General features: G+C 44.3%; 1 protein-coding gene across 11 annotated transcripts in view; it reads right to left on the bottom strand.

The window, feature by feature from the left end:
- The window catches only part of RGS6 (regulator of G protein signaling 6), a 260910-nt gene that overhangs the window by 16098 nt on the left and 220277 nt on the right, over positions 1 to 24535 (bottom strand). For 7 of the 11 annotated variants that reach the window (XM_064424434.1, XM_064424439.1, XM_064424438.1 and 4 more), the window contains 2 exons: positions 10736 to 10825; positions 2993 to 3046 (listed from right to left, as the gene is read on the bottom strand). In XM_064424434.1, the coding sequence (XP_064280504.1) occupies positions 2993 to 3046; positions 10736 to 10825 (144 nt within the window). Of the gene's footprint in view, positions 1 to 2446; positions 2706 to 2992; positions 3047 to 10735; positions 10826 to 20334; positions 20544 to 20762; positions 20940 to 24535 lie in introns of those variants that run through there. The other 4 variants (XM_064424436.1, XM_064424437.1, XM_064424435.1 and 1 more) reach the window with 4 other exon arrangements.

Genomic DNA, 24535 nt, shown 5'->3' with positions numbered 1-24535 from the left:
CTGGGTTAGAGATTGGCTTGGCAGACTTATGTCCCATAAATCTCTTTACACTGAGGGTAGCAGAGCACTGGAATAGGTTGCCCAAGGAGACCATAGAGTCTCCCTCTGGAGACATTCCAAATCCACCTGGACATATTCCTGTGTAACTTGCTCTAGGTGACCCTGCCTTATCAGGAGAATTGGACTAGGTGATCTCTGGAGGTCCCTTCCAACTGTATTCTGTGATTTCCCAAAATACTGGGTCACATGCTATAGCTAAATCTGAAAATTTTCCAAGGGGTCTACTGGGCCTCCCAGTGCCAGGCAGAGAAGTCTGGAGTCCAACTGCCCAGATCCACAGGAAATTAATAGTTCAGTCAAACTGGGAGACAATTTCACTTCAACTATGGCTCCTTAAGGCAAATAAACTTCTAGCCCTTACTTGTTTTGAGATTTATCTTACAGCCATCACTGGAAATGTGACCTCATAATAATCTGCTTGCAAAATAGGCTCAGTGTTCCTCCCTTGAAGAGAGACAAACTGGGGGTCTGTTCCAGCCAAACCTTAAGCATACACTGAACTTCTTCATGCCTATGCAGGGCCAGCTTGAACATGTGATCTGTAATGAGCAATCACAAAGCACAGTGGAGCTCTGGAAGTATGGACTGCTGAACTGCTCCACTCCTACACAGTCAGGGAGCTGCAGTGCATATTGGAGAACCAGAGCATACAGAATTAACTTCATCTTAATTCAGTCCCCTGACTATGCCATAAAGTTCTCACTGGTGTTACTGTCCTCTGAGGACATTATCACATGTCGACATAGTGACTGTTTTCTCATCTGATGGCAATGACAAACTGCCATAATGCAAAGTATAAAAAATTCAGACTCTTCCAAGTTCTGGTAACTACCATGCCATCAGAAGATGAGATTTTATATCTGTATTAAGAGAAATGAAAAAAAAAAATATTTACAGCATGCTCGCCAGTAAGACAAAAATGCACTAAAGTGCCAACCAATCTACTACAATTTTCTTTAGAGCTCCTTACATTCTAATCATAGCATCCCAAACTTAGCTTGTCAAGTTACCCTTCAAATCAAATGGAAGAGAAAAATCCATCCTTGGCTGTGCAACTATAAACCCAGCCAGTCTAGTAAAGTGAGAGTTACTCTTCCACGTACTTGGCAAATCTGGGAGCAGAATTTACCACTTGATGTAAATATTTCTGCATAGTTTGTTTTAAAAAAATTTTTTTTTAAATCTTTCCTACTCCTCTCCCTGGCAGACTCTTAGAAAGTAGTAAATATGCAGATGGGCATAGTGATGTATTTTGTATCAACATATTTTAAATGTGTGCATATGCATTAGCTATATAAATACATTCCCCAGGAAGTCTGCCAGTGGATGTACTACAAAGCCTTGTATGTTACATTTGGGTTTGCTTGTGCAGTAGCACAGCAGTGTCAGGAAGAACTGCTCTTGGCTTATTTGCTCTAAAGCAGCTCACACTTACCTGCACAGCTTCCTGTTTCTCTCAGGATTTACAAAGGTGCTATATTTATATGCCATGTGTGTGTATGTAGTGTACATATAAATATACATATATATATATATACACATATGCAAGAATGTCACAGACTCATAGAATGCTTTGGGTGGGAACCTTAAAGATCATCTAGTTCCAACCTCCCTGTTACAGACAGGGATAACTTTTATTAGACCAGGTTGCTCAGAGCTCCATCGACCCTGTCCTTGAACACCTCCTGGGATGGAGCATCTGCAGGTTCTCTGGGCAGCCTGTTCCAGTGCCTCACCACTCTCACAGTAAAGATTTTTTCCTAACATCCAATCTAAATCTACTCTGTTTTAGTTTGAATTCATTCGCCCTTGTCCTGTCACAACATGCTCTTGTAAAAAGTCCCTCTTGTCTTTCTTGTAGGTTCCTTTAAAGTACTGGATGGACACAATTAAATAACCCAAAAGTCTTCACTTTTCAGACTGAACAAACCCACTTTTTCAACCTTTGATTGTAGAAGAGGTACTCTATTCTTCTAATCAACTTTGTGGTCCTCCTCTGGATTCAGTTGATGTCTTTCCTGGTCTGGGGACTCCAGAGCTGGATGCAACACTCCAGGTGCGGGTCTCACAAGAGCAGAGTAGATGAGCAGAATCCTGTTTCACAACCTGTTGGTCATGCTGCTTTTGATACAGCTCAAAACACAGTCTGTGCTGTCCAGTATCCCTGCTACTCCACTCCACTTGCAGTATCTGCCTCTGGTCCTGCCCCCTCTCCCTGCTTTTCCTGCTCTGTACAAAAACTGCTGCACAGATTCCTGAATGCAAGTGTGGCAAGCAGGCCTTGCCCAAGCTCTGGACACACCGGCTGGAGACTGGAGATTAATGAAGGACAAAGAGGGAGAACATCTGCCCTTGAGGTCCCGCTGTCTCCTTGTCTAAAAGATGTAAGAGTGTCATGTTTCCTGCTGTGACTGTGCTCCTTTTCCGGTATCGGTATCATCAATGAGGCAAAGGGTATCGCACATCACTATTTACATGAGCACTGACAGATGGGGGCAACAGAGGAAGCGGCCGCAGTGCTGTGGGTGGATATGTATGTGGGGTATCGTTATCCATGCACTAGGAACCGCACAGATACTGTTGCAATGGAGCTATGAGAACCATGCTCTTCTACTTCATTGTGCAAGGAAAAGCCACAACAAACACTGTAGTGGGAATGTAGCAAAAAGGCAACTTTGTATTTAATTCTAGACAAAAAAATCGATTTGCTTTTGCAATGATGATAAGCTAGAATGAGCATTATGCCATTTCTCCCCCACCCCCAGCCCCTTCTTTAGAGCTACTATTTAGATGAGCTACGGTATTAAGAGAGAAGCTGCAAAGATGCTAGCTGCAAAAATAAAGGATGAAATAAAAAGTCAAGCATCCACATTTCCCCCAGCTGAAAATGAAGTTCTGAGGAAAGGGAGGAGGGAAAAGAAAAGGAACTTACCACGCTGCGAGTGAACTTTTCTAGAGAAGTTCTACGACCTTGCTCATTCTCTGGCTTAACAGGGAACGAAGTAGGGAGATAAAAATACAGAAAAAAACCCTTCAGCTTAAATGCAGTCTTTTAAAACAGCAGCAAAATATAAGGAAGCAGCAAGAAGAAAAAGTTGTAAAAAAATGTAAAAAGCAGAAATCAATGTTTGCAATAGCAAACATAAGAAATCAAAACGCCTTAAAGAATGAGAGACATCACTACTTGTACTCTCAGAGAATGTCACTTTTCCACTGTGAGTTTTCTGAATGGTCCATATATGTCTGTGCATTGCTCTGTCTTACAGCTGTTGGTATTGATTTCTTGTTCACTGAATTTTCCTTTTGTTACTGTTCAAGCTGAGACATCTGATTCTGGTTAACATCTGCCAAACAGCTATCACAGGCTCCCATCTACTTGTGTAGAGAGATGGAAAAACCACAGTAGCTTTCAAAATATTAAAAAGCAATGCCTGAGTGGATACAGTACTGGAAGAAAACCACCACTGCACTCACTGCCAGTGAACCTACACTCTTCTATTTATCCAAAGAGTAGAGGCATATTTCCAGTAAGTCAAAACACAAGACAGCATATGCATGTCTGCAAGACGACGGAAAGATACAGAGCAGTTCGGGGCACTGATATTTTTGTACCTGGAGTACAGGACTATTCATATGCAAGAAGACATTCAATTGCACTGTGAGAAAAACAAATGTGTGCATCATGGCTTTATTAACATATCCCTGAGAAGGCTGCTCACTGCAGCACTTCGTTCATTTGGCACAAGGGAGATCTAATCGCCACTAACAAGGAAGAACTAAATAATTTATTGGCATGTTTGCTGGAATATCTAAGAGAAAAAAATAGTTATAGAGAAGAGAAGAAACTCAATGCTACCAAAGAAAGCTCACTGTAGTCAGAAAGCTGTGGGCACTGCAGATTTCCAGGAGAGACACTTATTTTAATGTGGTGAGCCAGCAAAATGGGGGTGGTAAGATGGAAATAAAACTGCCACGAAGGGAATAAGGAGCTACATGTAAGGGAAAACCAAAGTAATGTGGTTCATCACAGTGCACTGGAAACAAGCACTGCACTGGAGAGGCACCTACCTGACATACCATTTGCCACACATTCAGCTGCAGTAACAATCCCCGGGACAAAGGACCAGTGCAAAAATCAGGTAGAGAAGACATAAAGAAGCCAAAACCAGACCAGATAAATTGGATGAGAAGTTGTGTAGCTGAGTCTAGGCAAAGCCTTTCGATTCTTCTGCATGTTTACCACAGCTTTCACTGTTCTCTGATGTCTACAAGGTTAGTCTTAAGCATCTCATGGATAAATGGGGCAGATTGTCCCTGCTGCATCACCAAATATGAAACCAAAACATAAGGCCCTTTTAAGACAAGAAATGTTCTTTATCCAGAAGAAAGAAATAAGCAACCTCCACACTTATAACCATTTGAGGAAGCCACAGAATCAGCTCTGATGTCCCAAAGTGCTATCAAAAGTGAAAGCTAGAGGCACATCATTTTAGCCCACACAGAGGATGGAGCCAAGGCCTCAGAGCAAGTACCAAGGAATAAAGGAGCCTTCCTGGCTGGCAGGAAGGCAGTGATGTACCCAGTCCAATGGGCCCCAAAGGACTATTTAACATGCACTAATCCAATGGTTAATTGCCTCTCCTTGCATGTGAGAGGAGAGAAAAGGCAAAAGAAACATCAGCCCCACTGTTTGGCTGAATATTAGAGCCATGCATGTGCTCAGAGCATCACAGATTCCCTCTTGGAAGTAGCCTCAGTGGTGTCCCTACGCCCCAAGACAGCAGAGGTGACAGAGAGGAGCTGCATTCCTGCTACTTTGGCTGGACATGTCCCAGTGGGCAGGACTGAGTAGAGCAGTGTCCAGCTGGGCACTAAGCCTCTACACAGGTCGTGAGACCCACCAGCAGCCAAGTTAAAGACACAATTTCAGGAGAAGAAATACCTGAACAAAAGATTGAGTGTTCTGCAAGGCTCAGGGGAGCAAGGCACTTGGAGTCTATGGCATGATATTGCTGCAGGCTGGAAATTCAGTGTCTGACCCAATTGCATTTTGAAGTGGAGCTCTGGTGTGCACTGGGGTCAAAGGACAGTGAGCTGCTATACAGGCCACATTGTACCCCTGCACTCACTGTCAAAGTTTAGTATCTCTGTTACAGAGCAGGGTGATGCATCTTCCCACCCAGCAGAAAGGCAGGATGGTGGTCTTTAAAGACCATGAGCACCTTGTTGAGGTGCTGAGAGCTTGTCTGGCACAGGGGCCCCCACGCAAGGCTGTTTGCTGCCTACCTCAGCTGAGGAGGTGTGGGGAAGCAGCCGCGCAGAGCACCGCCAGTGTCTCACAGAAGCGCCTTGCAAAGCACGGTCTGCAGTCACTCTGCACATTTGGCATGGCAGTGGCAGGCTGGGACCAGCTGGATGCGTGGAAAGCTCATCCCCATGGCATCCAGCTCTGAGTCAAAGCATGACATTTTCTAGTGAAATAAAAAGCAGCTGAGGCAGGCTGGCTGCAGAGTGATGAGCTGGCTTGAGCAGTCTGAATGTCCGTGGGTGTGGGTGCTGGCTGTTCAGCTCGCTGGCTCTTCCTGTCTGCTTGCCCGTGTGGCTGGCTGCCTGCCGTGCAGGGAATGCCTGCCCACAGCTCTGCAGCACGGGGCTGAGCTGGGGAGGCTGCCTTGCACACCAGATGAAGGAAATTTAAAAATAACAAAGTGCAAAAAGGAAAAAAATAATTGAAAGAGTGAATCACACCTATCCCAGTCCTGGGAACAGACCTGGGGTGTGGACCCCGGAGCCATTGCCTGCTGCAGCAGCCACAGCAGCCTTTGCACAAACATACACTGTGTGTGCAAAGGGGCAAAGGCAGACAAACACAAGTGCATGCCAAATCATGCAGTCCTCCCAGGTGCAAAAAATGCAATCTTTGCCAGTAAATACACCAACAGACTCCACCAGCTAATGGCAAAGGACATATGCATTTGGATAAAATATGAAACAACCATCAGACGAAAATCTCTCAGCCCAGGCAGACAACAGAAAAATACAGCTCACCACATAGAAGCCATTCACTAATTATTGACTGGCTTCTCTGAATTTTCCTTTTTTTTTTAATCATTTACCCAGCTATCCAAACTTTAAGTTCCTTTGTGTAGATTCTGCTTGCAAGGAAATTAAGTAGAAGAAAACTTAAGAAAACCAGCTGACATTGACTATTAAAAGTAATTATGAGAAAATTGCTCAGCATCTTTATAACATTCAAGACAAGTCCTGCCACTGAACCGAACTGGCCATGTGTGCCCTGATGGGACTGAGAAGGGGGCATAATCTGCAACAGGAACATTCCTGAACAATACAGAGCAGCTGGCAACAGGGGGTGTGGTTAAAAGCAATGCTTCAAAAGGTGTGTGCTGGAAATGGAGCCTGCTCCTCATGGCATGAAGCTCCTAAGCATCCCCTTGCTGACACTTTTTGCCAGGGATCTGAAAAGGGCAAGTGAAATACATATAGAAACTCAGTCTTCTCAACATAAGGTCTGCAAAATTCTTTACCTCCCTCCCTCCATGGATTTATTTTGTTGGCTACTGAATTCTTTTTTTGGTATGAGACTTTGGAGTGTGAAGTGGGGTTTATTTTGAACTTGATGAAAAAGAATGTGTTCCAGAGGGGATGTGATCAGATAAAAATAAAGAATAATAATATCCCTGACCCCGGGTTCAGAAAAGGCCAGGAGCACATCCTGGGCTTCTCAGCCAGTCACATCTACCTGTCCAAAGTGAGAAAACAAAGGGCATGTACAGTGCTACCAAATGGCCAGAGTATTTTGCATATATTGTGTGTTCATTTGAATAGGATCACGGTGAATTCACACTGAACCAGCTGGAGAGTAAAACAATACTCTAAACCAAGAAAATACCAACCTGCTCTTCCCTCAGTGCTGCAGGGCTCACTCCCATAGCTTCGCAGCCTGTCTGCACTACAGCTGTGGCTGTCTTTCCAGGATGCTTCCCTGCCTGTGGGCAGGGCTGGGTGACAGGAAGCCACCCCATCCCAGGCTGACATGAACACCAGCACTGTGACAGTTCAGCTGCCGCTTCAGTAATGCAGAGATGCCAACCAATGTCATTGTTTCACCTTTACAGTGAGTAATGGAAAGTACCTCGAGGTCTTTTCTGTTCCTTTCGCTCCCTTCTCTGCAAAAATAACTAGCAGAGCACGTGTCTGGCTGCTTCTTCACCATTAACAAAAGTTCCTGTGCACTCACATCTCCTTCCATGGTGCACTAACTAATCCACAACGCTCTTTCCCCAGGGAATAAACCTCTGCTCTGCAGCCAAGTCACCCTGCCAAAATGCCTACTTGCCTTGACTGAGGAAGTTTATCACAGCACTTGTCCTGACAGGTGGATCACTGCTGTCTAAGGACACCCAGCCACCATTTTGGCTACTGTGGAGGAGGGCTGGAGGGCAATGCAGTGGTGATTACCTGCTGTAAGTATCCTGCAGCAAGGTGCATATCAGCAGAAACAGGAGCAGGTCAGTGCTTGACTCTGCGTAGCACCAGCGGGGCGTGTTGCATAGATACACAAATAAAACGCAGCGAGTCGCTCAGGGATCTCAGCACGTCCAGCCCTTCACTGCCCAGCCACACACCTTCAGCAGATTCATGATTTCTACCTGCTGCAGAGAGGGGGCTGGGAATGGAGGCCCAGAGCTCCAGTTGGGCTGGGCATATGGCCATTCCTCCTGAGGACAGGGCTGTGCTCTCATCTCTCCTCCAGCCTGGCAGGGAGGAGGCCTTCTGTTCAAGACAGAAGGCTACACCCAGTTTTTCCCCTCTACAGCTCACTGCTTCTAATCACACCCTTGCTGGAGGCCAACCTCATGTTCCCTGCTGAGCACCATGAATCTGCAGGATTGAGGCCAGTAATACTGTGGTTACTTGCAATAATGACACTGGGAAGAACGGAGAAAAAACATCTAAAATGGATTAACAAAATATGTATGTCTGGCCTGTACACAGCCCATGTCTGCTGTCTTGCATCAGTTAGTGGTGTGAACAATATGTTCCCCTCATAATTCTGTCACTGTATCTCAATCTCAACCCAGAAGTTCTCTCTCCATTAGTGTACTCCCAGAGCAGGCATGGAAAGCTCTCACATCTGTGGTTATTGTATGGTGTGGAAGAAAGTAACTCTTCAAACTTACAGTATTTTACAAATACCAGAAATGTGAAGTATGTTTTGAAGCACTAATCAACCTTTGGCATCTCTCTTGCTGAGCAGGTCACTATTATTATTGCCCTTTGAAAAAGAGGAGGATATAGGACAGGCAAGGTTGAACTTTTTTTCCCCAAGCTCACACATGAAGTTATGTAGGGTAACCAGGAAAAGCATACAGATTTTATGGCTCCCAGTTCTGTGCTCTAGCCACACAGTCTACCTTTCCCTTTTGCCTGCCCTCTCAGTTTGCTATAACCCAGTGCTGGAGAGCAAAAGATCCTAAATGACACCAACTAATCCACAAAACATTAATGTGGGAATCTGAAGCCGTAGTTTATTTGCTTAGTGCAAGCAATTCTTTTGCCCCACGTCCATCACGCTGTGCTTCTGACAGAACTTATTTTCAGTAATGAAAGTAAGCTATGTCATATCAGCGTGGTGTACAAGCCATGTGAGGATAATGACTTTGGGGAAAGACAGGCCTCAGAGAGATGTACTCATCACAACTTAAAGAACTGCACTGAATTTCTATTTACATCAGTAAATCCAGGACTTTATTTGCAGGCTCTAATGTGTCACTGGGTTCCTCTTTTCATTCCCTTGCTTTCTAGCTATTTAGAGGAATTTTAAAAGGCTGCCTCTCAAAGCTGCACCAAACGTCCTGAAGATAGGACCATGTGGCTCAGCGTACAGAAATGTCATGTTCTTTCTATCATCATCTCTGTACCTACTGTTTCCAAAACATTCACTTGCCCAACACAGTGTAATGTGGTTGCAAAGAGCTTTACAGATTCTGGAGTAACACCAACCCCCCCCGCCTCCTGCATTATGTGCAGCTGATGAACAGCACATCTGCACTGATCTACTCCTGCCTTTTTTGTGCCTTCCTATGTTTACTTGTGCACCCACAGCTCTTTCTAAAAGAAACTTGATTCTTACTTTCACGGTTGCGTTAACATGACACCAAAACCTGCTCCTGCGGCAGTTTGCAGGGGGATGAGGATGTCATGCTGACACATCCAGGGCTTGATCTGACAGCAAACAACAATTGCAAAAAAATAAACCTTTGGTTTGAATGGGTTTGAAAGCTCTCCTGGCTTTCAAGCACACGAACCCTCATGTGTTCAATGGAGACTGGGTGGTAGGGGGGCCATAAGCTGCTGGGGGTAGGAAGATGGCAGAGGCTTTTATGGTTTATACCATCAGAAGACTTTGCCTCACGCCTTCTTCATTCCCCAGTCTCTGAGCTAAGTCAGGTCCAACCCTTCTAAATGTAAGCAGCACTGGTTTATGCTGTCTCAGACCAGACATTTTGAAACAGAAGGCTGACTGCTCCCCTCCACTACCTTTCGCTAATCCACCTGCCAGTAGTCTCAGGCACAGCAGACAGAGGGGCTTGTCTCCTTTTGTCACCATATGTATGCTTTTAGGGCACACAATGACAATCAGGACAAAAATACCACTGGGATTTCATTGTATTGTGCCGATGCAATGTAATTTGGCAGCACACAGAGAATGCAGCAGAAAAACAGCAGGGAAGATGGTGATGGGAAACCACACACTCAGGCTGCAGGAGTCAGTTTATGTACAGTCCTGGAAGCCAAATGCAATTAGGACATACACACATGTACATGGCATGCACATGCACACACACACACACACACACACACACACAGAGCTATGGGAATTAATCAGGAGTTGCAGGAAGCATTTGAGCACAGCCACACACGCAGCAATCAGTAGCTTATCTCCTAGACCCCTTAGAAAGAGTGGACTCGAGGACAGGAGTTGTAATTTCACATAACTGCTCCTTTGCTACCCTGATCTGGAGGCTCCTGACAGAATCATGGTGCTGGCAGAGCTCATGCAGATATCAAAAAGGCTAAGAAGAGCTCAAACCCAGATTTCTTGTGAGACAATGCGGCTGGAATTTTTGATTACTACATGCATTGCAATTATTCCCTGTCTCTGAGGAAAAGCAAGCATCTCTGGGGAGGCAAAAGCAAGGGAAAGGAGTATGGGAATTGCTGCAGGGGGATCTATAGGTAAGGCATCCAAAAAGAATATCACATGGTGAGACTAGGGAGGTGAAAACCTTAACAGGTGAATTTTGCACTAGTAATGAAAAGATTGATGGGTTCTGCTTCTCATATCACATGCCATCTTTTCCATGAGGAAGAGGTAATATAATTTATATTGTCTGCACTGAGTTTGGGAGACAGCTGTGCAAGATAAACACCTTCCCACACTACTTTTACCTTGAGTCACCATGTTTTCCCTGAAACTCATGCTGAGGCTGTGCACATGGATGCCATGCCCCCAGTGAAGAAGATAAAAGTGCTCATTCCCTTCTTAAAGGAAAAAAATGCAAACAATATTTTCACTTTCACACTTGCAGCAAGCAGCAGGCGAGAATCAAGACGTGCTAAGAGATGCAAGCATGTCCTTTCCAACAGATACCTTCTTCTTTGCCAGCAGTAAGTCCTGGTAAGCATTCGAACGCAGAAAGCGTGCATAGCTGTCACTCTTCATCAGCTTGTAAATGTGCTCCTGTGGGATAGGGGGAATGAGAGACAGAGAGTTGTTATCAAACCTCATTTAGACACCGCAGGAACTTAAAACACAGAGAATTGGAAGGAAGAGAGACTGATCAGAGTTCTAATTAAGTCTGCTGTTATTGATTATCTGTGTTGTGGTGGTGTACACGAGGTCCATCCTGGGGCAGGACCCTGCTGTGCCTGGGGCTGTATGAACACAAAACAGAGAGACGGCCCTCACCCCAAAGGCTAGCACACATTATTCACTCATCAGGATTATTCTGCAAAGATTGCAACACTCTGAAGTCCCCAGATTATAAGAAAGTGCCTACCCTGGAAAGAAGAAATGAAGATCAGAAATTGTCTCATAGATTAGGTTTCATTTTACCAGCTACAGGTACTGGAACAATCACTCAGCACTCCCTTTCTGTTCATGGAGGGGAACTGATACTTGCACACATTCCATCTCCACTTTAGACATGCACTCAAGTAAGCCAATGTGTTAATGTCCTGAAAAAGCCTGTATCTGAGGTGACTGTGCAGGGAAGTTATATGACTAGTTCCGATGTGGACAGCTACATCCTATGTATGAAGTTACATTGAATGAGTCTCTCTCTTAGGGTCATCTCTTAAGCCAAACTGCTGTTACCAGTTTGCACTGAGAGCACTTACTATGTGTATCTTCAAATTTAAAAAGGGGTGTTTCATTGCAGCAGAACTTAATACATACCCTTGTCTAATTTCCTTGCTAAGCTTTACTTTCCTGCTGAGAATCCTTTAACACAGTCAGCTTTTCTCCTAGTTATCCCTGGATTTACAAAAGATATTATCCCAAACACCAGGAAAATCAAATCAAAATACTTTGACCAAACAATGACTGAGAACACACTGAAGGGCTCAAGAGGAAAAAAGGCACCTTGGACCTTTCTCTTAGACTTTGCTCAAGGAAGCACTTTTATAGAGTCAATGAGCAGTTTTATCTATAGTGAATTATACAACGTGAAATATTCTCTCCTGCCCTAAAGCCATTGTACGTGAAACTTTAGAAGAACCAAGCCAGACAGAAGTCACATAGCTTATTTCAGTGTGTTAACAAGCCAAGCAGAATTCCCTTATCTTCACCATCACGGGTAATTAGCAATGACCTGTCTATACACAGAAGAACTGCTTAATTCAGCTTTCTTACACTATTTGGTGTAGTCCTATGAGGGCCGCTGGTTTTCTTTTGACACAGCATAAATGTAGTATTCTTTGAGCTACATCCTGGTGTGGAACAATTTTTACTGGTTAATTTCCATACTTGCTTTTAGTCTTGACAGATCCTCATTTGTGCAGCGCTATCTATCCAAAGGACAGCACAAGATTTTGCAATAGAATCGTTCATATAAAGCTATTTGGCAACTGTCACCCTTCTTGCTTCAGAAAAAACACATGGTAGGGCACAGTTTCATACTGCTCATGTACAGCATTTCCATGAGATTTGACATCCAGCTGTGGGACATTTGTTCTATTTATGCAGGACAGAACGAGCCAAGTATGCCCTAAGACAAGAAGAGGGAAAATAATGCACATCATGGATATGATAATCAAAAGGTTTGTATTCTCTCACATGAATAAGGATTTTCAACATCAGTTCTCTCTTAAATACTTCAACTAGCATAAACTCAAGACTCTGCTGATTTAAACCATACCTCAACCAGTTTGCCTGTACTGCTACATCTTAAGGTTTCCAAGGAGACTCCATGTCCTCCTAATGAGTTCTTTGTAACTACTTGGGAAACAAACCCACTTAACTGGTGTTTTTCCAGGACCATGAGGAGACTGATGAGTTAAGTGGGAGCCTTGTAGCCCTTCAACAGTAAAGGGCCTGAGGGGTCTCCAGAGCCTTCATACTCTCAGTGATCCTCTTTACAGCAGCCAGTGCCTGCAGGGTGCAGGTGGGACAGGTGCTGAGTGGGCAGGAAGGTGCTGTGGCTCAGGCAACATGGTGGGTGACAGGGATATTTATATTGACATTTTGCTAGATATGAATAATTTTTTACTGTCTTTATGTCTCCAAATGGTTTCTTTACCAGTGGTCAGACAACTGTGTCTGGTCAGAAACATGAGGATAACATTTTTGGAAAATAACTTCCAGTTTTCATTGCCACACAGACAGAGGCAAAGGACAACACATGAGGCTGGCCAAACGACCCACCTGTATGCCAGTGACAACTATCACTCTTGCTCATGTCAAGACAACTTCATGTATTTGACCTTAAAACAGTATAAACTCAGTAACTGGTGGTCAGAAGGAGAAAAAATTGCTTTGATGCTGAGACGAAATAAACCACAAGCTGCCTTCTTAACTGAAGCTCTTCCCTGAAACAGGACTATTACACAGCCACAGCCCTGCTGCCACTGCAGTTAGCTAATTGGTATGAAGCATTTTCTCTGCTTTTCACATCTTGGAATCACTAAACAGCAACAGTGCTACCTTTCAGCTGATCACCACAGATATAATCAAACAGGGAATAACTATTCCTAGGCTTTGAATGTTAATGAAGAAAGAAGGTTGGGCATAGGAAAAAGAGAGACATGCATAGCTACAGAGGCAAACTTTACTTTTTAATTGTAAGAATGCAAAGGGCTTGCTTTCAACAGTCTCTAGACTGAAGGCATGAATGATACACTAGTAATCTATTTTACAACACTGCATTTCTGAAGCACCTACTGGAAATCTGAGCCAGTTGCTCAGATCAGCAAAGACTGACTTCCAATTTGCAACAGTACAGAACAACTTGCATTGCTACAGTGAAAATCCCTACTGAGACTGCACCATGAAGATTTCTGCTAAAATTGTGGCTGCAGTGTGTGTCCAGCCCATTTACACTCCAAATCTAGCTGCAGGATGGGACAAACCAGTGGCTAGAACATTTGTTTTCATCTGTAGCCTACTCTGTTCTTTGCCACCAAGCTATTTTCTCTTATGCATTCTAGAATCTGCAACTTCCTAGGGAGAACCTACAGCTAATGTTTAGCAGCTCCTCATTCCATAAATATATTGAAGGCTACAGGAGATCTAACAACTGATCATATTCTTCTGTGGAAGCCTGAGCAACAGGCAGAGGTATGGGCTTGGATTTAGTTGCTCTGTGCAATGTGTGCAAATTGTCTTGTCCTTCTCTGTCATGGATTTTTACCTCACTTTGGATCACTGCAACCCACTGATCTCTCACTTCTTATTTTACTGAGCAGCTGGGTTTTTTTCCACCTTTTTATCACAGGGTGGAAAGAAAGGATAACCACGTTAAAGACAGAAATTTCCCAATGCAATGCACTTTATAAACATGCACAATCTCCCTGACATTATGCGACAGTGCTGGTAAGAAGCCTGAGCTTTTCCATCTCTATACTGAGATAATTCTCCATTTCTTAAGTTGTTTATTACAGGGTGATGAGCTCACTATTGCTGGTTCCCTAAACAGAAAAAGTAAATGCACTACCTGTGTAACTTTTAACAATGCAGCTGCAGACATTCTAGTCTCTTCCACTGTGAGCAGTCTGTCCAGAATTATCACTGCAACACTTCTTTACAGTTCCTGTGCCCCATCTGCACAAGAGTAGGAGGACCATTTCTTCTAGGTGGTGTGGGCTCTCCCAGCCACTGCCATGTACCACTTCCCAAGTGTGGCTCAGTCTCACAGCTCCCTGCTCCAGCCCTAAGACAGCAATCCTTTAGCGAATTACATTGCAAACCCAAGGATTTAAAACAATCATCTAACAAAACTGCCCAAGTGATCTATTAAACCATAAAAAGGTAGCTTATGAAACCAGATAAAAGGCAGGGAAAAAAAGTCTTTAAAGATTTGGCCAGCAGCTGACAGGAATCACATCTCCCACTGGTCTCCCCCGCAGCCTTGCCAGCTCTTTCTGAGCACCGAGCTGCCATCTCAGGCCACTGCAGTGGCAGCTGCAAGTGGAGACACTGACTTGACATGTGTGAGGGAGCCCTGGCAAGCTGGCTTTTTGAGCTGACCAGTCACTCAGTCCCTCACACAGCATGCTGCTGATGAGTGCTGGCTGTACTAATACTCTCCTGTGACCATGGGTGCACATTGGGAAATGTCAGTCTAACATGGAGAGTGAACAAGAACCTGTTTTTCTAAGTGCAGTGGATTTCATCTACAGGAAGCAAACAAATCCCTTACAAGACCCCTGCAAGCAGAACAGGTTTGCTATCAAAGGTCCCCATGACTGTTGTTTCCCAGCTCTTGAACCAAGGCAACATAGGCAATGGGATCTGCTTGCATCTCGCTCTGAGAAAAAGGAGATGCTCTTTTGTGTTTTATGCACCTGAATCACATCTCCTCCATGGTGGGGAAAATACGCAGTGGTCCTGGGGGCTGTCCAGCTTCACTGAGCATACTGTCTGTACGTGGTCTTCTGTCATGAGAGTTACGCTTCAGACAACATAACCATTCCACTTGCCACAACCATTACATGATGTAAAGAAGAACAAAAAGTACATTTAAAAGGGGGAAATGTTGTCCCTTTTAGAAAATAAAGGAACCAATGAGATAAATCACAAAAAAATTCTATTTTACAATGATGTGAAACCAATAGGAAATCCCAACCCTGACAGCTGACAGCTTAAGTGCAGGGAAATAAACCCTGATGAGGCTCAGCATCTCTTGGCTATTTTCCTTCCACAAGCTTTACCTTTGGAAAGAGATGAAGGACAGGTTTAGTAAATTATTCCTGACAAGAGGGGAAAAGGGGAGGAAAAAATAAAGTTTGCAATCCAGACGGGAATGTAGGAGGTGGCTGAGATAGCAGAAACCATCTCAAAGCTGCACCTGCTCCAAATCAATGTGCTGCAATGTGATCTCAGGTCTCTCTTCCCCCTCACAGTCAAAGCACAGTGACCCTGAGGAGGGCATGAGTGCCAGATAAGCAGAACATTGGGAACATTAAAAAAAAAAGTGGGAAAAATCCTGAATGATAAAAAAATAATAACATCTACTTGCATAAGGCACATGGTAGATCCCAGGAATTACCTTCTCCATTAAGAATGTTTCTTTTTAGCAGAAAACCTTGGTTCTTTCCTCTGATTTGTGTATATGAGACAAGAAGAGAATCGGTGGTTAAACATCCATTCCTAATTTCACTAGTATTTTACTCATCTTGATATTTTGTGACAGGCTTGAGATTTTTTTGGAGTTGTAAAGGCCAAGCACAATGTTCTCATGAACTTTGAACACCAGCTAGATTCCATAAAGCCCTTAAATTTGAACTTGCTGATATAAATTTTTCTCTGTTCATGCCTAAACAGAGCTGCAAACTTTCGGTGATGATGGGGAATAAGGAAATGGCCAATTCTTTGCTCACTTCAAGCACAGGTTTCCCATTTAGCACATTTATAGAACAGATCATCTTGACTACCATTACACAGCACATACCAAACAATCAAGTGATCAGGCCCAGCTAGCCATGGGTATAGGAAAAGCACATCCTGCCTGACCAACCTGATTTCCTTTTATGACCAGGTGACCTGCCTGGTGGATGAGGGAAAGGCTGTGGATTAAGTCTACTTGGAATTCAAAAAAGCCTTCAATACTGTTTCCCATGGCCTTCTCCTGGAGAAGCTAGCAGTCCCTGGTTTGGAGAGGTGCACTCTTTGCTTACAAACTACCAAAATGGCTGGGCTGAGAGAGTGGTAGCGAATGGAGTTACATCCTGGCAGCCAGTCCCCAGTGGTGGCCCCAGCGCTCAGTATTGGGGTCAGTCCTGTTTAACATCTTTACTGATGATTTGGATGAGGGGATCCAGTGCACCATCAGCCAGTTCACAGATGACACTAAGTTGGGTGGAAGTGTTGGTCTGCTGGAGGGCAGGAAGGCTCTGCAGAGGGATCTGGACAGGTTGGATCAACGAGCCAAGGCCAGTGGTAAGAGGTTCAGCAAGGTCAAGTGCCAGATCTTGCACTTGGGTCACAACAGCCCCAGGCAGTGCTACAGGCTGGGGGATGAGTGACTGGAAAGCTGCCTGGCAGAAAAGGACCTGAGAGAGCTGGTCTGCAGCAGCTGAACATGAGCCAGAGTCTGCCCAGGTGGCCAAGAAGACCAATGGCACCCTGGCCTGTATCAGCAATAGCATGGCCAGCAGGGCCAGGGCAGTGATTGTGCCCCTGTACTTGGCACTGGAGAGGCCCCACTTTGAGTCCTGTGTCCAGTTTTGAGTCCCTCACTGCAAGAAAGAAATTGAGGTATTGGAGCATGTCCAGAGAAGGGCATGAAAATGGTGATGGGTCTAGAAAGTTACTCAGATAAGGAGCAGCTGAAGGAGGTGAGATTGTTCAGCTTGGAGAAAAGGAGGCTCAGAGGAGACCTTAACACTCTACAACTGTCTGAAAGGATGATGAAGACATGTGGGGGTCAGCATCTTCTCCAAGGCAGCCAGCGACAGAATCAGAAGAAATGGCCTCAAGCTATACCAGCAGAGGTTCAGGTTGGACATCAGGAATATTTTTTTCACTGAAATGGTGGTTAAGCAATGGAATGGGCTGCCCAGGGAGTCAGTGGAGTCACCAGTCCTGGAAGTGTTCAAGAAATGAATGGAGATGGCATTTAGTGCTGTGATTTAATTCACATGGTGGCATTTGGTCAAAGGCTGTACTTCATGATCTTTGGGTTATTTGCCCACCTTAATGATTCTATTCCATGGTTTTTAGCTCAGTTTACACCAAGGCTAGATAGCTGTTGAGATGCACTTGAGCTGCAAGTGTCCACTTTGCCTTTCATAAACTGGTCAGAAACCTCCTTGCTGTAGCTATCCCACTAATGTCTGCATTCTTTTGGAGCGCTCCTTTACCCTGTCATCAACACCTGGTAATAACTAGTGAGAGCTGATTTGGAGACCCCTTTTGTATTGCAATCATGCAGCCAAACCTCTGGCCAACTCCAAAGGAGATTTGCAACATGTCAGACAAATCCATTAAAAGAAAAGGCCACAAGCAATGTAAAGCAGTAGATTAAACAACTAAATAAATAACAGCACAATGCAATGAATGGTAATATTTGTGCCACCCGTATGCTTGACACTGGGGAGGAATTTACTGCAGATTCACACATGAGAGAGGGCTGCCTGAGTGAAGACCTTGTGGCCTTTGCTGGAAGGATGGGAAGAGATGCCAACTGAGAACCTGCCTGGAGTTTGTTTTTGGAAGAGCTGTCTCTATAGCACAAAGAGGACGTGGGAAGGAGAAAGCAGACGCTTCTGCAAGCACATGGTGTGTGACTGCTGCACCTTCCAATTAGACTTGGCAGCAGCCTAGTGCCTGTCTGTCGGCACCTCTGCTCTGCACAGACATTTGTGGCAAAGGAACTGAGGTTAACCCCTCTGCCAGCACACACACATACTGCAGTCAGCAAAACCTGCTATCCACGGGTTAGAGATGTGTCCTGTTAACTCTGCTGTACTCTTCCCAGCTCATCCTCAAGAATCCTGTTTGACCAGCAGAACTCCCTACCACACCACCACCAGAATCTCCCAAAATGCCAAAGAAAGGAAAGGACACTACTCCGCTTTAGCAGTTGCTTGTGCCAAAACTGAGTGTAACACTTTTTAGGAGCAATTATGATCAACTGCATTCAACCTAAATGATGGTGCTAAAATGTGCTTTGGAAAAAGCAGTAAAAATTGCTGCATCAGCTCTGGAAGCTGAAGTAGTTGGTAGCAGGCACAGTTGAGATGAGCCAAACAGTGAAGAAGCTGCAGAAGAGACCTTCACGTTTGCCCTGATTGAACTTGATAGGAAAACACCAGTAGGGGTGAGAAAGCAGGGAAACATGCACTTTTTATTCTAATTCCCTTTAATGTTTCCAAATCCCCACTAAGAGCGCTTCTCGATCTGCTTATTCTGGTCTCTGCATTCAGGATTTCACTCTTCTCAAAAACGCTGTAGTGGCTGTTTGAGCTGCCTGCCTGAACCAGGGTGAGCCCCTTCCCGGAGCCTCTCTGCTAGCCGGCAGTGCTGCCATCTAGCAGGGCCAGGCGGGACTGGATGCTCTGGCTTCTGCGGGACTGCGTGGCTGTCCTGGATTTACAGTTGGAAAAGAAATGCTTCAGGTTGCTAAACGGCACATAAGGGTCTTGGTCAAGAGTGAATTGCTCTGGAAAATCTTTTTTTGCCAGTCTCAAGTATTCAAGGCACAAAATTTACACCAAGTTTTAGCTGGTGCATTTTTTTCACATTCAAGCAAGTTGCTTTTACTACTAAGGGAAAAAAAAATTAATAAATATCCTATAATACAGACCAACCTCCCTGCTAAACTAAAAAGCATAATTTTTTTTTCAGCCCACAAAATGAAATTACACTGGGCTGAAAGCACAGGAATGTAAGAAAGAGCCTTAGCAAGAGGGATAACTGTAAGCAATGAGAGCTCATTTTGAGTAATACACAGAAATCCTTTGTTTAGCCCTGTAGATACATAGTTGGAAACACAATGTAAATCTTTCATGGAAAAGCACATTGATAAAAGAAACACATAAATTTAGCTATGGCTCCTCTACAAATTGATGAGACAACTGGTTTGCTTCATATCTTCAAACACAAATGTGAGGGCAGACCTGTTGAGGGTCAATGGCAGACGCAGTGCAGAGGACTAGAGGCAAAGGGCTGTTGAGTGCTGTGCAGTTAAGGGGTCAGCCTGGTACTGCAGGAGGATTTAGTCCTAAATATAGCAAGGACTATCCTGGGAGACAAGAGTGGGCTGCTGGGAGTCTAACGCCATATGAGCAGCTTTAGGTTTTGAGAACAATGATCATGGCTAAGAGGCTGATTCTCTCAATATGGGCCAAATCCTGGCTACTGGCAAAAAGCCCAAGTGAAAAGGTTTTGCCTGGGAGGAGGGGACAACCTTCTGTAGCATTCAGGAGACTGGCATTTCTTTTTGAAACAATACAATATGTAGGAGTTGCAGCAATGAAGATGAGGTTTTTCCCTCCTGTGCATGCTGTGGTACAGCTATGGGGTGTAACTACTCAACCTTCTGGTCAGCACCTTGACACCTGCAGGCTGTCAGCAACTTCCTCCTTGTCTTCTCCGTGAAAAATCCTGCCCAAAAAGCTGAACTGCACCAAGGAGAGGAACATGCAGAACCCCTCACACAGTAGAAGGAAATTATATTTCAGTGAGGCATACTGTGTTCCATAGGGCAGGATACAGCCCTACAGAAACAAGCAGAACACAGATTCTGAGTAAAGGCAGCTATGCTGAGATAGAGAACACCAACCCTGCTTGGATGCCTACCTAGAGAACACGTGCTGGATAAATAGTTTTCCATGTCTCATTAACATTTTGACTGTAAGATTGCTGCTGCTGTGTCATCTTGGGCTGCCATTAAGTGGTTGAACTCAAGATCTCAGAGTCCAAATGTATATTGAAATCTTTTAACTGTTTGCGAGCAAACCCCATCCTGACAGCCCACATTCATACCTGCTGTGGGCTGAGCAGAGAATTAAATGCATTGCTGATAGATCTTCCCAGGGATTTTTTCTTAAATTTTTAATTAGGAATGTGAACACTCAAAAAGGTAACAACCCCTTAAAAAAATTAAAGACCACAGTGTTCCTGCAGTGCATGAGTTTAGCAGGAAGAGATCATAACCCCAAAGTCCATGAGAAGTGGACTCCTGGAGTTCTGGCTTCTTGATTAGACGAAAGGATGCACTTGCAAGCACTTTCACTCTCTGTTTGGGAGAAAAGAAATAGTATCAGCAGCATCCTGACCTTCACATGAAGAGGAAATTCTCTTGCTCTGGATCTGACATGCAGTTGTCTCTTGCTTTCAAGAAGCACAGTGCACACTACTGACACAAGAGTCCCAGGGTCTCAGTGCTGAATTCAATTTTTGAGCAAGCTAGAGACTTTCCCATGTAATCCATCTAAAGGTATTTTTTGGAGGTATGAAATGTCTGGCACTGAGGCACTGTTAATACTCACGCATGTAGTTTTAGACAGCTTGGCAGGATCAGCACCCTGAATAACAGGCAGACTATTGTCCTGTGGGAATATGCTGACTGTTCTTGTTACTCCATTCTCACGATCTTTCATTTGAAAAGATCTGTTGCCTTCTGTCACTGTGTCTGCAAGGAGAGGGGTCACTTGTGACTTTTTCCTGGCCCTTTTTCTGCTTGTGTGTGACAGAAGGGTATTAGCTTAGACAGTAGGTTTGATCCCTGGTGCCTTCAGAGACAGAAAGGGAACAGCAAGACAAAGGATGGATGGTAGATGTTTTTCATATAACATGACTGCTAAACTACAAATTAAAATGGAAGGCAAGAGATAAAATAAGTATTTTCTGATGTGTGGTGCATACATTAAAAAAAAAAAAACTCCCAAGAAAGCAAAACAGGAAAATAATAACATAGAGTATCTGCTCCTATGTAAAGCTCTGCTTCAAGTCTTTTGTTTCCTGCTTTGCACAGCATCTGGCACACCTGTGTAAGCCTCCCCCATCACTTTCTATTTTTGCTCCAGACACCTAACTACTCTTCTGGCTGTATTTGTGGGGCTCTTGATTTTAGATTCTGTTGTAAGTTGTTTTGTGAAATCCACAAGGGAAGGAGCTTGCACTTTTGCTTCTAATTGTAATAAACACACAACAGTGAGACTCCGTGTGTTTTCTGCAGTCACGATAACCCAAATACAAGGAAGACTGCAGTGAAAGGAAGGACTTTTTCCTCCAGTCCCACAGAATCAGAGCCAAAGGAGGAGAAGGGAATAAAGGTCAAGTCCTTGTCCAGTCCCTAACTTCCACAGGAAGGTGCAGGCTGTCAAAAGCCCCCAAGACCCGTGGGCACACCATTCACGTGTAAATAGTGATGTCATGTAATAATGCTTTCAATTCCCCACAGCACAGGCTCAATGTCTCTGAGCAGCACTGGTTCAGGTGGACTTGATCCCCTCTTAGAGGCAAAGGACCTTGGTCTGCCCCATGTCCCCTTGCTGGCTGCCTGCACTGCTAACCCATCGTTAGTCGTTGTCCTTTACACGCATGCCCGTACCTGGGGTGACTGGACAAAACTTTAAGAAAATAGGCATAATGCTTCTCCAAGTTCTTACACGAAAGATGATACAGACACACAATGAATTATTATTTTCACATCTTCCTTCCATGCTGTCTTTTTGCTCCAGACCTATAAAAGGAATTCTCTATGCCCATCGAATAGACACCAGGCCTTTCACATCCTGTGCATGCTTGGAAATAAAAAGTTAGGAGAAGTCCCCCCTCATTTTCCCTTCTTGGTAAAAAATAACATTTCATTTCCAAGAGATCCTTGTTTAAACTTGGAAGTTTGGTTTTGAATTCAACAGGATCCTGTCAAATTCTGTCAGCACCTTGAGCTTCCTGATACAACCAGAATGCAAACTGATGACTGACCACTGATGAATCCTGCAAGGACTCGTATCTCTGTCACGGTCCAGAACAAATGGAGCTACACATGAGGCAGCTGAGAGCATGAAGTGGGCTCAAATCTCAAGATTAGATTTAAGCAAGAAAGTTTTTACAATGAAGATAATGAAACCCTGGCCAAGATTGTCCAGAAAGGCAGCAGATTCACTGTCTTTGGAAACATTCAAGGTCAAGTTGAACAGGGCTCTGAGAAACCTGATCTAGTTAAGGATCTACCCTGCTCATTTCAGGGGAACTGGACTAGATGAACTTTAAAGGTGCCTTCTGTCCCAAATTATTCTATGTTTCAAATCTGGGACAGGTACATTTCTGGTTTGAGCTGCCTGGAATTTAGCATTATGGTCTAAATCTGCTCTGGAATTAGCCAAGGATCTGAAAATAACAGTTAAATTCCTAACAGAGCCTGTGTTAGAACTGAATTTCCCTGTATTATCTTTATAGAAAGAACAGCTGGTTAGTTCAGGTAAAGGAATATCAATCTAAAACTCTATTTTATTTATTAAAGAATAAAAATAAACAAAACAGGAAAGGAATTCCAAAGACAACTGTGTGGCTTACCTGACTCTGCTACACCTAGCTCTGAAGTCTACCAGTAAATGTAGACTAAATGTCCCTACAAATATTACTGTGAGGAAGCACAATGCATCCTGGTGATACTAGCTCCTAACACCAAGGGACAGAGGAAGGGATTAAAGATTTTCTGAAGGCAGAAAGACATTTCAGGGGAGGCAAGGAGATGCTTGATGGGGGTAGGAGAAGAATGGTTAAAAAACTAATAACATGTACAGATAAGCCATAATTGTCATACTCACAGCTCTGTGTTCCCATATAAAGATGAATTACTTTGGCTGTCAGCAGCTTCATTAGCCAAAAGAGGCCATTCAGATGGACCCAAACCTATTTACTTTCCAAAGCTGGCGGTGCCTGCTTCATATTGCAGGGCCCCACACTGGTTGTTCAATGCTGCTGATAACTCCTGTGGGAGCTTACATCCTGCTAAGTACTTCACTGTTTAATTGAACTGACCTTTCCTGACGATGCCCCTTGTATTAAAAGCTGTTTTGGTCCCCAGTGAAAATGGTTTGATAATCATAATATTTTACTCAGAGGACGGTTGTCTAAGAGCAGAAAATAATCAGCTAAATTGGTAGGCTCCCCTCTGGAGGGGCCCAGGAATAAAATGACAGAAGGTGCTGCGGACCAAGATAGCTGGCAGAACTGATGATGGGGACAGAGCCAGGAGCAGCACTGGGCTGTTCAAGGACAAAGGCACCAACAAACTGGACAGCTGGGGAGGGGAGTGCAGGCTGAGCCAGCACAGCACACTCTGCTCAGAGCTGAGGTGGGCTGGCACAGCTTGAGCTGGGCACGGGGTGGGCGATGGCACCTGTGGGAGCCACAGCAGCTCCATGCAAGCCCAGCAGTGCAGGACTGTGGAGTGCAGCAGCACTGAGGGACACAGCACGGCAAGTATCTTAACCTGAGATGGAGAAATGGCACAACATTTGCTTCTGTGGAACAGAAATGCATCTCAGCAAGAGGTCTGTCTGAAATAATAAATGCACACCAAAATCAGGTTTGGATTAGGAGCACTTTGGGGACTGAGATTTGGAGCTGAGATTTTCTTAAACAGAGCACCCATTTGCTTTCAGACCATGACTGGCCTAGGGACAAAGAGGTTTGAAGTGAGAGGAATGTTTGCCAAGAGCCTCTTTTCTCCCTGTTTTTATCCAGGCTAGTTGCCTTACCAGATGGTTGAGCAGCATCTGGGAGAGCTCTTTGGGGCTGGGAGCCAAGGGTGTGCAAAGAAGCACATCAAATGTAGACTATTAAGCACCTGATAACGAATGATATTTTGCTTTCAACTTCCTGTTATAAAGCATTTGCTGGCCTCAGTGTGCTCTGCTACACTTTGCCCTTCCCAAGTACAGCAATGTGTCCATTTCCAGTGCTTTTTATACAGAATTGGCATTTTGTGGATCTCTCAAGTCACGACTAGAGTGCCACATCACTTTCTCCTATTCTTCCACTGCAGGAGTATCGAACTAATTTTCTCAGATCAGCCAACACTCTTCCTTCCTCTTAGTGGCTCAGACCTGAAGTCATTCAAAGAATGTGCTGTTGAGTAAACTAAATTTTTTCTTGTTTTTTACTTAAAAGGACATTTCAGTTGTTTTCCTCTTTGTGCTAAAACTACTCAGGACAGGACAACACTTGTATTTTCCCCTCCCACAGAGGGCATTTTGATTAGTTGTATCTGGTTGA

Source organism: Passer domesticus, chromosome 6 (assembly GCF_036417665.1).
Source record: "Passer domesticus isolate bPasDom1 chromosome 6, bPasDom1.hap1, whole genome shotgun sequence".
Classification (NCBI taxonomy): Eukaryota; Metazoa; Chordata; class Aves; order Passeriformes; family Passeridae; genus Passer; species Passer domesticus.
The sequence above is the reverse complement of the archived record's forward strand: the minus strand, read 5'-3'. Positions and strand labels throughout refer to the sequence as shown.